The sequence below is a fragment of the Populus trichocarpa genome, chromosome 13 (assembly GCF_000002775.5).
Source record: "Populus trichocarpa isolate Nisqually-1 chromosome 13, P.trichocarpa_v4.1, whole genome shotgun sequence".
NCBI lineage: Eukaryota > Viridiplantae > Streptophyta > Magnoliopsida > Malpighiales > Salicaceae > Populus > Populus trichocarpa.
This window is the reverse complement of record NC_037297.2, coordinates 2,938,109-2,955,609: the sequence shown is the minus strand read 5'-3', so window position 1 is coordinate 2,955,609 and position 17,501 is coordinate 2,938,109. Positions and strand designations below refer to the sequence as shown.

Here is a 17,501-nt window from a genome sequence, read left to right as displayed (position 1 = left end):
AAGTCGCTATTTTACCCTGGGGTGCATGTTGGTAGTTAAGATTATTGATGGTGTTGGTTTGAGGTCTAAATATTTTAAAAGTATTTTTATTTTAAATTGTTTTTTATAATTTTAAATTGTTTTTAATATTCAACACCATGAATTTATTACAAGTCGCAATTTTATCTTAGGGTGCATGTTGGTAATTAAGATTGTTGATGGTGCTGTACCTGCTGGTTCCAGGTCTAAATATTTAATGAAAAGTAGAAAAGGTTATGATATTTAATGAAAAGTATGAAATTCAATAATTTAATAAAAAAATAACTGGAAAAATTAATCCAGATTTAAAAAGGAAAAATAATTAAAACTCAAAAATAATTAAAACAGAAAATAAACAACATCTTTTATGATTAATTAAAGGGTCTTCCGGACCTTGTCTTATTGTTGCCAATAAGTGACTTTTTTATATATCCATGTTCGTAGAATCAACGGACAAATCTTAAGCCTGATTTAATAATCAAATATAAAATTACAGTGTTTTTTTTACCAGATCGAGTGCTGGATGCGTCCAGGCATCTTTACGAGGCCACGACACTGTTACACGTGAAGCTCATGTGCATAGAAGCCAGCCCTATCTTTATATGTTATAGTACGACAGAAATGTAAATACTGTCACGATTCCTATGCCAGCCAAAGTTAATATACGTGATATCTATAAATTGCCAAGCTAGCTAGAAAAATATGTTAATTCATGGGTTTTTTTTTATATGGGTTCTTGGATCAACTTGCATTCGCCTCGATTAATTTCACAAGTTCTGAAATTAACGACCATGTAAGCCTTTAGTGATCTTAAAATTTATAAGACTCGAACTGATAATCTCTAAAAAATAAATTTAAAACTTAATTATACGCCTTCAAGTTAATTTATATGTTTTTCTTCTTCTCTTGAAGGCGAGACGTGAGCTACGTATTAATTTGGTGCTCGAAACTCTGCGCGAGCTGCATGCATTTTATTACTTTGAGGAAGGAGAGAAGGCTTTATTTTCTCTCTTTTACCAGCAGCCAGGCAGAAAGATCAGGAGATGTGTCTTCTTAGAATCTATGAGACAATTCACAGAGATTCTTTTTGAAATCCCATGAGAGTACTTGACCGACTTAGTTTGACCTGCATTTTATCAAAATTGAAAAAAAATAGTTTGACCTAACATTGATAGTGGATTTTGTGTTCTATGCCTCTCTTTTTTTAATATTATCAACAACGCAAATGATAACTCTCAAGAGAGAGCCCATCGATTCAAGATTTTTAATTGATAATATACTTATAAATGGGTCGGAAAATACAAATAATAAGATCCAAACTATATATATTCTCTCTTTTTAATTGTCTTTTTACCATTTAATTATTGCCAGCAGAGCTACCGCCATGCTTCAATGCCATTTAATATCAATGGAAGAATAATTAAATTTTGAGAAATTCAATGCTAGATATATAGATGGACTAGTTAAATGTTTCAGCTTTGTTTAGTTCGACCGTCAAATTTATCTTCAGGCAAGTTTTTACGTCAATGAAGTTTAAATTTTCTTCATAGACTAAGTTCGTACGTTGACTATATATATATATATATATATATATGAAGTATTTAATTAAGAGAATAAATTACTATTAATATTGGAATGGAGGAAATAAATATTATTAACCACCAGATGATACATCTCTTAATTAAAGATAGTAATTAACCACTTGAATAGACTACATTTAATTCAATATTTGTAGCGCCCCATGGGATTCATCAAAGTTGGCAATGCTAATTAATCGCCTTTCTTTGGCTTTGCAGCATAAGTAGACAAATTCCTCCATTTAGTGCATTTAAAAACAAAATTTTAATTATAGCCTTTCTTTGGCTTTGCAACATTCAAAGTGTCACAAAAAAACCCCATCACATTACAATAACTAACTTAAAAATTATAGTGTACTCGTTATAAGGTGGTGTTTATCTTATTGTTAAACACGTAAAAAGAATAATTTAAAGAAAAAAATTTAAGATTTTTTAGAAATGCGGCTGTATTGTAAAAACAAATAACCTCTAAATAAAAATACCAATATAATAATAAATTGAAGAAGACTAACACGTAAAATAACCGATATATACATAAAAAAATAACAATACAATATTCAAAACTCTCCGTTAAAATAGCAAGGATGCGATAATGTTTTTTTTAGAGAGCTTGTCAAGTATGATTTTAGGTAATTTAGCTAAAACCTAACTAAAAATTAAAGAGTATGAATGTAAATGCTCTAACAAATTATATTGACGTATCCTTTTATGTTTCTGCTTTCCAGTTTCAGGCTGCATTATACTTTTGAAACAAGAGTACAAATTAGGTTAAAAAGTGGGTTGTGTGAATTAGGTCAAGCAAGAGCAGAAATTAACACCCCCCAAGAGACATTCAAAGGCACCATCTTCTTCATTCAAAGGCACCCTCCAACCTTCTCGAATTGAATCCAGCAACCTGCCATGAAAACTATGTATTCTTCCATTGATAGACGGGTGCCGCCAACACTGAATGAAGAATCCATGATCGTAATTACCAGCATTAAACTATACGACTTGCACCCTTGAATAAGGGCATCTAGTTAATTAAGAGTAATTGTAGTACGTGCATGCACTGCCATGAAAAATACGAGTTCAACTTTAAAACAAAAACAAAAGGAAATTGTTTTTAATAATATAATATCATTTGGGTTTTTTTCTCGCATGTTATTGTGGGTTCAATTTAAACAAAATCTGTAAAAAAGCCCTGAAAAAATCATTTTAAATGCATCGATAAAGAAATAACTTCATAAATATACAAAAACTAATTTGAAATATCATTACAACCTCGGAGAATGTCTCAAGATTTGATTAAAAAAACCAAGAGAAGAAATAAGCTTCTTGTACCACTCGGCATGATGAAATATAATAATAGTCAAAGAAAACGAAAAAAAAAAACAAAAAAAAGAGACTCAAAATGAAGAAGGGTAAAAAGGTAAATCGGGCAAATTATTATCCTTGGAGAAGAATCTCCGACAAACAGCCCTTGAAAAAAGTCTGAGGTCAGTGTAACATGTTTGAACAGAGGAAATAGATTAAAAAAAGAAAAAAGTAAATACAAAAAAAAAAAAAGACATCGAAAATCTTTGAATAAGATTCGTACTGCGGTCTTTGGACTTTTTGGCGCAGGTGTCGCCACTACCACGTCGGCGCAATACAACCGTCATTTAACGTCGTTTATACTACCATCATTTTACTCATGATTTAAAGACATTTTAGCCCGAGTATTGAAATTTTGTCAATTTTTTTTTTTTTAAAAAATATTGTTTGGAAAACACTGAAAGTTTACATTATCATTAATTTTAGAACCTATAAAATTAATTGAGATACACATAAAATATCCACATTAATAATAATAAAAAAAAATCACTTTATCCATTTATCTCTCTCTTTCCATTTTCAAATAAGATCACAGAAAATGTAACCATGCCGTTAAGTAACGTCGTTAAAACGGAAAAAAAACTTATCCATGTATAAAAATCCAACATTTCAACATTAAAAAAAAGCTATCACAACAAAAACCTTCCTTAGCTGTTAAAAAAGCAAAATCACAGAAAACATTTTGGCTTTGTTTATATTTTTAGAGAGGAAGGGAGAGGGAGAGAGAGAGAGGAGGGGGAGCTCAAGATCTTCCCAGATCGGACCTGAGTTGTAAGAAATCTTATTACATTCTGGCTGTTTATTTCGGGTTTGTGTCATGTGTATCTGTTTTTGTTTTTGTAAACAAAAAAACAATGTAGCTTGATCTAAAAAGGTTGTTTCTTTGATCTTTTCGGTCATTGTTTCTTTATGTTTTCTCTCTCATAAAAGGTTTGCTCTTGGATTTCTGCTATTTGGGGGATGGAAAAATGATGTCTTTTTCAATTTTAGTGGATTTTTAAGGGGTTTTATTGGTTGTTTAGAATGGAGAGATTTTAGCAATTTTTTGTCTTTCACATTTTTATGGGGGGTTTTGAAGTTATGAGATTCTCTCTGTTTTGGTTTTGATAGTAAAAAAGACGGGTCTTTTGCTGGTGTTTTTGTTGTTCTTCTTGTTGCTGTTTTTATTCTCTTTCTTTCATTTATATGAGGTATTTTCATGCGTTTCTTTGGTTTGGGAGGATTGTAGGGATTTTGGGCTCTTGATGATTTCTTTTTTTATCGAATGAAGTTGGTGGTGGTGGTGGTATTTTTATTCTGGGTGGTATTTTTTTTCTCTTTTAAAAAGGTCTTTCCATATTTATTGTGATTTAGATTTATTTTTAAGCTAGCTTGAGAAATTCTTTTGCCTTTTTAAACCAAGAAAATTGTTGATAATCTTTTTTTTTTCGCCTTCTGCATTTTGTTTCCCTCCTCTTCAAATGACTTTTTTCTTTTGTTTCTACACATGCTCTTTTCATTTTTGTTTTTTGATTCTCAAAAGTATCTGTGGAGTTGGTTCTGTCTGGATAAAATACTCTTCTGTTTGTTGTGGTTTGATCTTTAATTTTCTTACAGTCTAATCACCTTCTAAAATTTTGATGGAAACACAGTGAAAAGAATAGGTTATTTACTTTTTAAAGACAACTAATTTTTTTTATTAGTTATACAATAAGTTAGCCTAATGTAGATGTGGTGGTTGATGAAACATTTGGAACTGTAAGGCATGGGATCTGATACTAAAAATGAAGCTGGTAGGACAACTAAATGATACATACTAGGCATGCATAAACATTGCTGATGTTTTTTTAGCTTTACCAAGGAATTTCACTTTTCACATAATTTTTTGGGATCTTTGAATTATATTTCTCATATATTTTTTTGGATTATAGAATGTTTGCACGTTATATCATGTTCTAAACTGGTTGTCTCAATCCTCTTCTACTTATTTTTTTGATGTGTTATAAATTAGTGCTGATCTTCCCTTTCCAGCTCGAACTTTCTGCTGTTTTTTTCCTCTCACCATATCTGTTTGACTCTTTAAATAAGCACTGTTTTCGCAATGAGATATGCCGTCTTTTCTTCCGTCTAAACAATGATATTTTTCCTGCACTATGATATGGATAGAAGTGTTTAGGTGTCTTGGTTGGGTTTTACACATTTGGCAATTTCAAAGCAATAAAAGAATTTGAAACCTTTCGGCATCACATGCAAATAGTTCTTGCTTTATTTAATGTTTTCGTATTATTATAAAGAAGTGGTACATTTTTCTTGAGCAAAATATGTCTTCTTCGTGAAGCATCAAGATATTAAGACTATCTTTTTTGTGCAGTTTGATGGGGCGGGAACTTAAGTGTGCAGACATGGAGAAGAAGCCAAATGGTCTTGCTGTCAAGTTTAATGGTGTATCTCATGATAGAGTACATTTTGCTCCTAAACTTTCAGAAGGCGTCATCAAAGCAAAGGAATATGTGGAGAAAGAAACTGCTGAAGAATCAGAGAAGCAAGATGTGCTAGGTGTCAAAAGCACAAATTTTGATGCTGACGTGTCTGATGAGAAAGATGAGAAACCTGAAGCTCAAAAATCAAGTGATGATAGAAATTCAAGTTCTCCCTCACTAAAAGCTGGTGGTGTTGGAAATGCTCATGTCCGTCAAACTGTCCCTCAGCCATTTGCTCTGGCAACTGACAAACGTGTTGGCAGGAACACTTTCACAAATTCAAACAATGCTCAGTCCCCTGCTACTATGAAGAATTCACAGGTAATTGAAACTCTCAACATTGCATTTGGTGGATGCTGTTGTCATACTCTTGTTACTTGGGTGAAACTGATATAACTTCTATGATGAACTTAATTGTATTTTGCGTCAGATTAAGCTAACCTTATTGTTATAAGTGGATGTGGCAGAATTGGGTAATAAACCTGACTTCTAGATAAGCTACTTTCATGCTTACCTTGTGCAACAGGGTTAGGGAAAAGGAAAATCTACTGTTTTCTGAAGTAATCTCTAGTGACAGTGTAATGTTTTCTCCAAGTAGAACACAGCTTGGGTTCTCTTTTCAAAAGTTTGGAAACATCTTTCTTTGGGGGTAAAGGGATGCTCTTTTCAGATATTTGGAACGTATTGCTCAGAAAAATAGTGAGATTTTCTGTTTTTGTTTCAATGCACATGCCATCATCCCTGACTCTTCCTTGTGATAATGTTGTGGTTGTGAGCACATACTTTGTTACTTTATCGATTTGGGCTCATCCACTCCTTGGGTAATTCTGTTAAGTTTTTTACCTAACAAAGGGGCTTCTCAGTAAGATATAGCTTTATATATTTCAAACCTTCACATGCTTGATTAACTTGGAGTCAATTCAACGCAGACAGTAAATATGATTCACTTTGTTGTACCTTCAAGTTGAGTGGTACCATAAACCATGCAATTTAATTCATTTTGGCATCTGGAATGCATTATTTGACCAACCACATCCCAACACACGTGCACGCACGCACATTAGAAAACTATTTTTGTCATTTTTTTTTGTTTGACAATTGCCCTGATCTTTGGAATTATGCTATTTCCTTCAGCAAAATTCACCTTCTACAGCAAGGAAGCCATTGCAACCTGATAACAAAAAGCGTCATGATGAAGAAGATAGTTGGTCTGTGGCTTCATCGTATCCTGTCCGATTTGAGCAACATTTAGTATTTAAAACTGTGCTTTAATCCTTGAAGTTAAAACTGCTTGAATTCTTTTTTATAAATTATATCCAGCTATATTCTGGTTATATATTTTTTTACCAATTGGCAGTCCTTAGCTATGTTTAGTACTGCTGCTTCTGTGCGAACCGTTAAATCTGTAACTGTTGGAACAGCCCCCACATTTAGGTCTGCTGAACGCGCAGCGAAGCGGAAGGAGGTATTTTTTTTTTTTATATAATGATTATGTATAACGTTCTCCATAACACCTTTTCTCAATTGATAGATTTGTATTGATCTTGTTTTCTTTGTTTTTGTTGTCTAGTATTATTCAAAATTGGAAGAAAAACACCGAGCTTTGGAAAAAGAGCGAAGCCAGGCTGAGGAAAGGACCAAGGTAGACTCTTTTGTTATGCCAGTTTGTGTGCATGTAGCAAAGTATTGCGATGGTTCTTTTCAAGTAGTCACCCAATGAACTTCTCTGCCTTCATTTTAGGAAGAGCAAGAAGCAGCCATCAGGCAGCTTAGAAAGAACATGGCGTATAAAGCAAATCCGGTACCTAATTTCTACTATGAGCCACCTCCACCCAAGGTTGAACGCAAGAAGGTATTCTGCCAGATCTTATTCTTAGTTCTTTGCTAGTCCTTGAATTTGAACATGTAAATGAAACTAGCAAAAATCCATGCATTGCTTCCCATAGATAAATCAGGACAAATAAAGGATACCAGATGCTTTGGTGTTAATTAGTTCATTCAGAAGGCAACTGACCTATTTCCATGAACCAATGCTTTATCCATGGCATTCAAGCAAGAAACCTATTCTTCTCTGTACAGAGTTTTGATTTTGTTCAAGGCTACAGTTTTTTTAGAGTTTAGACCGTCTTGATGGTATAAAGGGAGGGAAGGTGGCATGTAACTAGTATTTAGTTAAGGGGGGGAGTTTGATGTCTAAAAGCATTATGATATGGTGTCTCAGGCATCATGGTTTAGAACTGCCAGAGTAAACAATTGTCATTTTAAAATGCTGTGTGGTTCACAGTTGCATAAGTCAGCCATTGATTTAAATCTACCTTCAGCCCCCCCTTTTTTTTACAATACAATTCAATTCTTGATTTTGTTTGGTTGCAGTTACCATTGACCCGACCACAATCACCAAAATTAAACAGGAGAAAAAGCTGCAGTGATGCAGTTCAAACATCTCAGGAAGAAGTGGGGAAACATTGTGCTCGCCATCGCCACAGCATCGGTAACCACAAAGATTCAACTGCCACCAGCACTGCCAAAGCTAAGGTTCAGATCAGCTCACAGACTGCTAATGGCATTCGCAAAGTCACAGGCCGATCTAAACAGGAACGTGTTACAGCAGAAGCAGTTCCCGAGAAGACTGCTGAGCCGACAAATGCAGACATCTCTGTTCAGTCATGAACTGCTGGTTCTTACTAACTCTTTAAGTGGGAAAACATCTTGAATTTCTTAAGTTATCATATTGGATGCTTCGAGAGGAGATAGCCTGCTTCTTTTCAGCTGCGATGACCTTTTCTTCTTGTTTTTTTTTCCAAGTGGTTTGTGTCTCTGAATTGTATATGTTTTGTAAGTTATATCAGTACATATCATGTTATATATCGAAAGAGTTACTGATTCTAATATGGACCAAATCTGTTGTTCTCATCTGATTTATCGTCACCCAAGAGGTTTTCCTGCCTATGTTATTTGGAAACTCAAGTTATTAGTTCTGATCTTATCAGTTGTTAGTTGTTTTCCTCATTTTGAAACATTAACTAGTAGAACCTGTACTTCTTTCGTAACTTCTATATTAAATTGTACACGGTGCCAGGTTCTTGATGTTTGAATGAAGTTCTTACCTAATTGTTCTATCCAGATTATTCATCGTTTTTCTTGGATTCACCTTTGTTAAATACGGAACAAGAGTCTACATGTAGAACTGATACAATGTTGGAATCTGCTGCAAACTGGTAACATGCCAATATTAATGTTCCACTGATTCGATTTCGGTTGCATTAGTTTCTGCCTGGTGTCAATATACACCCCTCCGTTAATGTCTGCAGGGAAGGACGAAAGGTGGATTTATATCTTTGTAAAAGGTTAAGAAAGTAACATTCTTGTTTCCTAAATGAATTGAAACAAGGAAAAAAACTTAAATTTTTTTGTTTGTTTTTTATTTTTTGTGAGAACTTTTAGAATGAATAGCCATGGATTGTTGTGATAACCAAATGAGCAGTGCTTCTTATTCAAGTTCTGTAGAAAAGGGGTAGACAGGTATGCTTGAGGGTGTTGAATCTGCACCTGGACTGCCAAAAGACTCACTTCAAACTCTCAAAGGCCCTTTTATACTAGTGTCTATGGCAATATAACTTTCTTTGTAGAGCTAGGGGTACTGGTAGTGTATTTGCCAAATCGCTCAATTTGGCATTCCTAAAGCAGATGTGTCTTCCCGTTTGAATTTCTATCACTTTGTGACACCAATGGAGCTCAATTCAGAATAGCTAGGGAATGTTGGTCCCTTTTATGGCGGTTTAGTTGATCTCCTCTCTAATCTCTTCTTTTGTGGTGCAGCGCTCCAACTAACACTCCAGGAATTCCATGTCAGGGAAGGGCTGGTATATGTGGTGACTGGCTGCTGGGTTCAAATTTAGAATCTGCAGCCTGAAGAGGCATGGCTCTCGCTAATCACGCAAGCAACAGTACAATTATCCCCTTTGCTTATTGTTTGCCCATGTACACCAAACACGCATATCTCGATACGATATTGGAATGCCAAATCACGCGTCTGAAATTCACAGTTCATAGTCCTGGTTGCACCGAGATAAAAAACAACACATGTTTATATGCGTTCACACAGTGAAGTTGTGATTTTAGGATGATCAAATTTGAAAAGCTTGGAGAGTTTCTAGATGGGATATGTTACTAATTAGTAAATGCTTAAACGGGGCTTGTGATGCAGATTATTTACAAAGTGGTGGAGCTCGTCCCGAGGAATTTGCTCTTGGTTTGGACAATTTTCAGGGCTGGAGTCGGCAACAAAAGCGAGCCTTCTTCAGGCATGCCAATTAAGCAAATCCAACAGTGACAAGGACATCCATGATTCTATCATCAATTGTAGTGAGGACATAACTGCAACTCTTCAAGTCGATGATTCTCTTCCCAATCAGCTGATTCTCTCATTTGTAATGACAGGGGCAGCAGACACCAGAAGCTGTACCTGTCTGCGTTTAACAATCTAATAGTGGTTTTAGTTCCAAGATATCATCAGTTCATCGTTTGTTCTGATATTGATCATCCTCTGTAACCGCAAGGATTTTAGCCCAGATAGCAATGCACACGTCATCTAGCAGCGGCAGCAGTTGTGCTAAGCCTGAGGAAAAATCCATCGCAGAAGACCCCTCCCCCCTTTACTCCGGGGTTCTTATAGTGATTACAAAACCCATTCTAGAATATATGACCTAGTCAAGTTCACAAATCCAAACCCATCATCCGTTTTCCCTTTCTCAGTGACCAAGCAATCAAAAAATACATTCCTTTGCGTATCAGTTATCATTAACGTGCGCTTCATAAACACGGAAAGCAGCTGAATAAAACGGATCGCTGTTTGCTATAGCACGCCGTTAAACAGGGCGCAAGATATGCAAGACGCCATTGAAGAACACCTTTAGAAAGACGTAGTTCTTATAAATAAAACAGAAAAAAATACACACCAAAATTGCACAAAAACAAAAACTAATAGTTAATTAGTCAAGCTGAAAGATAACCTAGAAAAAGCAACATTCCTGTTTAATGTAAAACTAACTACCATTAGCACCCTCCCTTTTCTTTCAAATTTACAATCACTACCCCCCATCTACACGCCCTAAAAAACACACACACACTATATCAAAATCTTCACTTCTTCGCTGCTTTTCTCTTCACACTCTTGAGCTTCACCGCTACAGCCTTCTTCCCCGGTGATGCAACCTTCTTTGTCCTCGCTACCTTAGTTGGTTTTGCAATCGCCTTCTTTGGCTTAGCAGCCGGCTTCGCTTTCACAGGAGTTTTCACCTTCGGCTTGGCTGCAACATTGGCTTTTGGCTTCGGCTTTGGCTTGGCAGGGGTCGCTATCTTTCTCGGCTTCGGCTTTGGCTTGGCAGGGGTCGCTATCTTTCTCGGCTTCGGCTTGGCAGTGGTTGTTATCTTTTTCAGCTTCGACTTGGCAGTTTTGGCCTTAGTGGCTTGTGGTTTCTTAGCAGGAGCAGGCCGAGCCGAAGGTAGTTTGAAGGAGTTCTTGACTTTGACAAGCTTCTGAGAAGCAACAAGTTTCTTGAGTTGAACTAATAAAAGTTTTCTGAAATTAGCAGGCAGCTTTTTCTTGTGCTTTTCTTCTAGAAACTTCGTTATCGCATACTGGCTCGATCCTGTCCTCTCCTTCAACGTCAAAATTGCATCACTAATCATCTGCAAAAGAGAAGAGATTCAAGTAATTAATCAAACAAAAACAAAAATACTAGGAGTGAATTAAGCAGTGATTAGTAAATAATTACCACGTGGAAAGATGGATAAGCGCGAGGGGATTTGGGTTTCTTGGCTTTGGTTGTTGCAGACATTTTGGGATAATGATGATGAAGAAGAAGAAGACAACGACCAAGTGGGATCTAGAGAGATACGAGGTGTTTTAGGGAGACAGGTACGGTTTATTGTTTCAGATATGAAAGAGGAAAGTGTTTATATAGAGAGGGAAGGTGGGTTGTGATTGGTAGAAAGGGAGTTGAAGAGGATCGAGATATTTTTAAATTTGGGCCGTTGGATTAGGCGGGTTATTGACGGTCGAGAGTGTCGTTGGGAAAGTGAAGGACGGGGGAGGCGGTGGAAATGAGGTGTTTTGGGTGTGTTTTTGGGGTGATTTGAAATGGGTGTAACTTGGGGTATGGTTAATGGATTTTAGTGAGATTTTAATGGGCTTGTAGATTAGGAATTAAGGTTTCTAATGAGTGTTTAATGAGGTTATTTTGTTGAGTGAATTGGGAGAATTTTGGGTTTGATCGTGAGGTGGTCGGAAATAGAGTTTTCCTTGAGTTTGTAAGGTTTTAGATCATTTTAGGAAGATGTTTTGGAGAAAACTGTGATTTGTTCGCATCATGTGATTCTGCTGCTGCAGAGGAGTGGATTGGTTCAAGAACCATGGGATTTGGATGAGAAATGGTTGATCAAACGCTGATTGAAAAGTGACTCAAGTTGAACACACTTGAACATGAAATAACTACTGAAATTTCAATTCAGACCTTGATTCATTGTTTCCAATCATAATTATACAAGTTTCAAGACTGTCAAGGATCAAAATTTAATCAAATCTCTAGCATACAGAATTGCGTATGCAGAAGGAAACGCTCTGCAACTGAAGGCGTGAGGTATTGGAAATGCACCAAAGAAGAAGGTAGCCATGTTTAAAGCACGTACTTTCTCCGAGCTATAGATTAACTGCATGCCAGAAGGATCATACCTCACTTTGTCTAGTCTGATCATATCTAGACATTTGATAATTTCTTATGCTGCCAACAATACTATTCAGGTCAATAAAGTGAAACATAAATGAGGAAAGTTTGTTGAAGGCTTAAAGCCTCGAAGAGGAGGAGCTCGTTCGTACATTAAAGCCTCAATGGGTCTCAGGTAGTAACATGGTGTTGCAGCAAAATGAAAGGGCTAAGAAAGATCCAAGCTGGACGATGGCAAAGTTAAGTGGTGTGCTTGTTAAGTTTCTAGTTTGAAATTGAAACTTCATTGATTCCCTGCTTTTTTCTAAAGAAGAAATTCTCAAATCCGTCCATTTTGAATTCAAAAGATGCTATATTTTCTTGAACTCTTAATTTAATATTGTAAAAGTAAAAAGAGATGGGAGATATGTGTGAATGAAAAATGAACCATGAAGAAGAAGAAGAAGAAGAAGAAGAAAAGAATGAATCAAAATGATTTGGTGAACATCAGTAAGAGCATTCGAACAACACAATCATGGCTTATTAAACTTGAAGGTTGTCTCCATGGCCGCTCCTCCGCCAATAACTTGCACCCAATTTTTATTTTAACCAAATCGAAGTATAATACCCAATTTTTATTTTTAACCAAATCGAAGTATAATAGTTACAAAAAAAACCATAAACCTAAATTTAGAATTCCAACTAATGCTGTGTTTCTTCAATAGAAAGTAGTTTTTGTTTGTTATTAGAAAAGTTGATTAATAAAAATATTTTTCGGTTAATAAAAAATATTTTCCAGTCAAAAAAATTTGGCTTTGTTTTCAAGAAAGTGTTTTTCTTTTATTTTGAACGGAAAACACTTTCTGAAAATAGTGAAAAATTTAAAAATGTCATATTATTTGCTGATTATATCAAATTTGATCCTCAAACTTTTGATTGCTATATATATTTTGTTTTGAATATTTATTTTTTAATTTCATCCCTTAGAATTTAATTTTTATATTTAATTTTGGTCCTCATTTTTATAATTTTTATTTGCTTTTTCCTTATTATTTTTTAATTGAAATTTTTTATCTATCAAATTTGGTCCTCATTCTTTTGATTATTACTTATTTTATTTGAAATAATTTATGAAATATTAATTATTATTATTTTAATTTTTTCATCTTTCAATTTTTTTATTTTTAAGATTTGATCTCTATTATTTTGATTATTATTTATTTTATTTGAGATAATTTATGAAATTATATTTTTTTTCAATTTCATTCTCATTCAACTTTTTAATTTGTATGATTTATTACTCATTATTTTAATAAACTTGAAAAAAATAAAACATTAATAAGTTATTTTCCAGCTTATTTTCCATGACATAACCAAACACTGGAAAATATTTTTCAACTTATTTTTCATTAGACTACCAAACATCGGAAAATAATTCACTTTTCCGGAATTCACTTTTCAAAAGAAAACTACTTTCCAGCAAATAAACGGGGCCTAAGTATTTGAGGTTGGGGTTTAACTTGTTTTTTGTTAAAATTATTTTTTTAAAATTAGTATTTTTGGATCGTTTTGATATCCTGATATCAAAAATAAATTTTAAAAAGTAAAAAAATATTATTTTGATATTTTTCTAAAAAAAAACATATTAAAAAATAATCGTTACCACACTTATAAACACCATATTAACCGGTCTCAATGTTCATATGAACGGTTTCACCGACATGCCTTGGTTGTTTTGCTAATTAGTTTTTTCATAATATTTAGGATATGTTTGGAATTGTGATAATAGTTGCGATTTAAAGTGTTTTTCATTTAGAAATACATCAAGATGATATATTTTTTTTATTTTTAAAAAAATTAATTTTAATATAAGCGCATCAAAACGATCTAAAAACACTAAAATGATATTAATTTTAAATAAAAAATAAAAAATAAAAAATAAAAAAATTTTAAATTTTTTTAAAAACTACGTTTCCATTTGCACCCTGAATAGTTATCTAGATAAATATTCAGGGTGCAAATATGGTGCTTGGTGATGTTTTGAAGGGGACTTTCCATAACTGTGCAGGCTTTGTGTATTGCATAAACTTTGAAACTTATCAAGCTAAAGTGTGTTACATAAACTCTCTCCTGGGACGACATAAGGCTTATCTTTTTCAGGCTGAAACCTCCTGGATTCAAGTTCAAGGGTTGATATTTAGTAGCCTTGTAGGTCAAGGTGTTTTCTACTTTTCCTTTTTTGTTTGTGGGCTTACTAGTTCTCTTTGAATGGTTGAATTGCATGTAGAAGCAAACAATTTGTTTGCATCTGATTGTTCCTTGTTGATCAAATTCGAGCCCTAACAAAAGGTGTCTTAGCACACTCTTATGAACCTTTTGGATTTCATGCTACCAGAGAATTTGCCTGAGAATCACTTTTTAGCTTGAATGGTCTGGGTTTTTTGGATTACTACTCTTTTAAGTTCCCATTCTTTCTCTTTCCAAACAGGTTGGCTTTCATTTCAGACCGAGGATACATTTTGGCATAAAATCACCTCCAAATTAAGGTTGCGGTTATGAAAAAAATAAAATAGCTGGTGATGTTTTTGTGGGGCCTTCCATCACTCATTGGTCTTGAATTTTTCTAGAATTAGTTAAATAGAATTTTGAGGGAAATATCATGTTTGGCTTGCATGCTTGTTTCTCTCAGCCACGAATGTTTGATAGCATGAGAAAATAAGGATTTATCTGGGTTTCTGCTTGAGAAAACCTGTGGTTTTTATTTTTAGAGAACTGTGTTTCTTTAGAGTAAGCACCATTCAATCACACATGTTCCTGGTTAGTTTCAGGTGCAAGAGAAATAGGTGAAGTTTTTTTGTTAATAATTCTCAAATCTCATCCAAGAGAATACATTGCAAAATAATTAAAGGTTTGAGCTTTGAAAACTTAAAAAGTTGTTGAAGAAGAAGCTCATGAGTATATATATATAAGATTGGTTTATTTTACAGCAATTGGAAACGATATGTAAAGCAACTAATTCAATAGAGTTCTGATGACAACCTCTGTGGTGTGACCATTCTGGAAAAATTATTTTGGTGGGTTGGAGCAGAAAAGGGAGGCCCCACCTGGTCAGAAGCCAGAGCCTGTCAGGACCCATCTTAGGAGTATGATCATTGTGCCTGAAATGATCGGAAGCATCATTGGAGTTTACAACGGCAAAACCTTCAGTCAAGTTGAGATCAAGCCCGAGATGATTAGTCATTATCAATTTCATACAAGCCTGCTAAGCATGGAAGACCTGGTATTGGTACAACACACTCAAGTGAAATGGGAAACTTTATCTGGGTGGTTGTGGATTTTTCTGCACTTTATTATCAGTGAAAGCTGTTGCAAAATACTCTTTTCCAACTCTCTCTCACACGTATTTTCAATTATTGTCCGGAAAACTTTTGTTGGTGATTTCAGAAGATTGATTAGGACAGTTGCTAAACCCAAAATCAGAACTATGCATGAATCTCACAAGTAATAATATGTTGATAAAGAGAACTGGATAGTTTCATGATGGCGATGGCCATAAAAAGGGCTGAGCCCTTACTGAATTCCTTGGCTTCTATTTCTCAGATATCAAGGAGTATCGTTCTTTTTTCTTCCTTTAGTTGCACTCATGTAAAGAAAGGCCAATGTGGCAGCTATCTAGTAGCAAATTAGCTTTGTCTTTGGGTAGTGTGTAGGTGTTGATTGAGGACTATCCACCTGAAATCTCCACCATGGTATCCTGTATATCCCGCGAACTTGAGCTTTCATCTTGAATAACTTTGAGTTTCCTTTTTGAAAAAACACGTTCATAAAGAGGATTATTGAACTAACTAAGAGCTGGAGCAGGTTAATGTTATCCACAAAATCAAAGTTTGGTTTGGGCTCATCCAACACAAGACAGAGACGTGCGTGAACCTGAATTCCAGTTTCAAATAAAGGCTATAAAGTGTTTCATGGAACACAGCTGAACAATTTGTTGTGTGCCATCCGTGAGTTGGGAACCCTAGACTAAGGTTAAGGGTTGACAATGACCTTACGGTCAAATGGTAGAATTGGAGAGTGGGGGATAAGGTAAAGGTTTGTTGACGGCTGAAATGAGAGAGTGTGGGAGAGGGCCATGCCTGGGATATGGAAGTTCGATTTTCATGATGGGAAGTGATCGAGCAGTTCGGGAGAAAATGCACTTGGTTCTTAGCTCTCACGGTCAGGTGATTCAGGAGGAGTCCACTCCTCGATCATATGAAGTTCACTAATTTGCAAATAAAACTTCACGCATGTGTGCAAAATTCGCTATTGACAGGTTGGGTTTGGCACGGTGGAAAGGAAAAGTTGCCCATTGCTCGAGGCTTTGATGGGGTTGCTTTCTCTGCTTTGGACTTCGTTTGAAAGCTGCCATGCCACATTAGGACTTGCTGAGAAAAGCATCCTAACGTCCTCAAATCTTTCTGATAACAATGTGCACAGAATATCAAGTTGTACTCTTTTTTAGTGATTTTCCTTGTGACTTTGTGTTTCCCGGGCTGGTTTCCAACGATTCACAGAAGAGGGAGCTGCTCGTATGACCTCAGGACAGTTATAATGATTTAAGCTGTTTGATGAACTGTAAATAGCTCAGATTTTTGGTGAGGAATAGAGAAATGAAAATTTAACGGCAACCTTACCAAACTCTTCAAATTCAACAGATTTCAAGATGAAAACTTTAGAAAATGCTATTGTTGCTCGTAGTCCTCATAATAGGCTGCTCAAATATGGGATATAGGTGTCAATTTGAAGATTCCACAGGTTATTTTACTTGTAATTCTACTCCACGAGGAGTCTGGCAAAGCAACAGAAATGGCATGTTCACCGGATTATAATTGCTGACGTTCCCAAACCAGTATGAATCACTCTGCGAGCATTTATAGTGTGCTCAGTGTCTCATCATGAATGAGCTTAGAGCAGCTCAGAGAGGGTTATGAGTTGCTACAGACCATACAAGCTCTCCAAACTTGTCATGAGAACGATTTCTGGGTAGACAGCTTTGGAAAAGCAGGCGAGTTGTTTTAAGTTGTGCTGGATACAAGAAACTAAGGAAATGCTTTTAACAATTCAGCCTCTTATTAAAAAGTGAATAGTATTCCTGTTTATCTCTTTATTTTACTGTACAATCATGAGCAAGTCTCTTTATTTCTCTGAAGATGCCAAGGACATGCTTGTAGCAGATAAAACAGCATGCATTTAATTACACTTTATGAAGAGCGCTGAGAAACGCAAACACAAGGATAAGGCATGAGTCAGCCGCATCACCATCTGGATAATGTAAAGCCAAAAAACTATACTCAAAAAACATGCTGTCCTATTTTGCCTGAAAGAATTATGAACAGAGGAAAACA

The 17,501-nt window shown here is 35.2% G+C and overlaps 2 protein-coding genes across 3 annotated transcripts; one reads left to right on the top strand and one right to left on the bottom strand.

The window, feature by feature from the left end:
- Positions 1-3,561: 3,561 nt before the first annotated feature.
- On the top strand, positions 3,562-8,505 carry LOC7487681 (protein WVD2-like 2). Of its 2 annotated transcripts, none has more exons than XM_002319610.4 (7): positions 3,562-3,722; positions 5,302-5,731; positions 6,545-6,633; positions 6,785-6,875; positions 6,981-7,052; positions 7,152-7,262; positions 7,784-8,505. In XM_002319610.4, exons 2-7 carry the CDS (start codon positions 5,306-5,308, stop codon positions 8,078-8,080), a joined length of 1,086 nt encoding a protein of 361 aa, XP_002319646.2. In that variant the 5' UTR covers positions 3,562-3,722; positions 5,302-5,305; the 3' UTR covers positions 8,081-8,505. The 2 variants fall into 2 exon arrangements, with proteins under 2 accessions (XP_002319646.2, XP_052302432.1); XM_052446472.1 differs by lacking the exon at positions 3,562-3,722 and adding an exon at positions 3,777-3,825.
- A 1,816-nt stretch (positions 8,506-10,321) lies between these two features.
- LOC7474614 (histone H1-like) lies at positions 10,322-11,356 on the bottom strand. The gene is made up of 2 exons (XM_002319047.4): positions 11,188-11,356; positions 10,322-11,101 (listed from the first exon to the last, which is right to left on the bottom strand). Exons 1-2 carry the CDS (start codon positions 11,248-11,250, stop codon positions 10,553-10,555), a joined length of 612 nt encoding a protein of 203 aa, XP_002319083.3. The 5' UTR covers positions 11,251-11,356; the 3' UTR covers positions 10,322-10,552.
- Between the last annotated feature and the right edge of the window lie 6,145 nt (positions 11,357-17,501).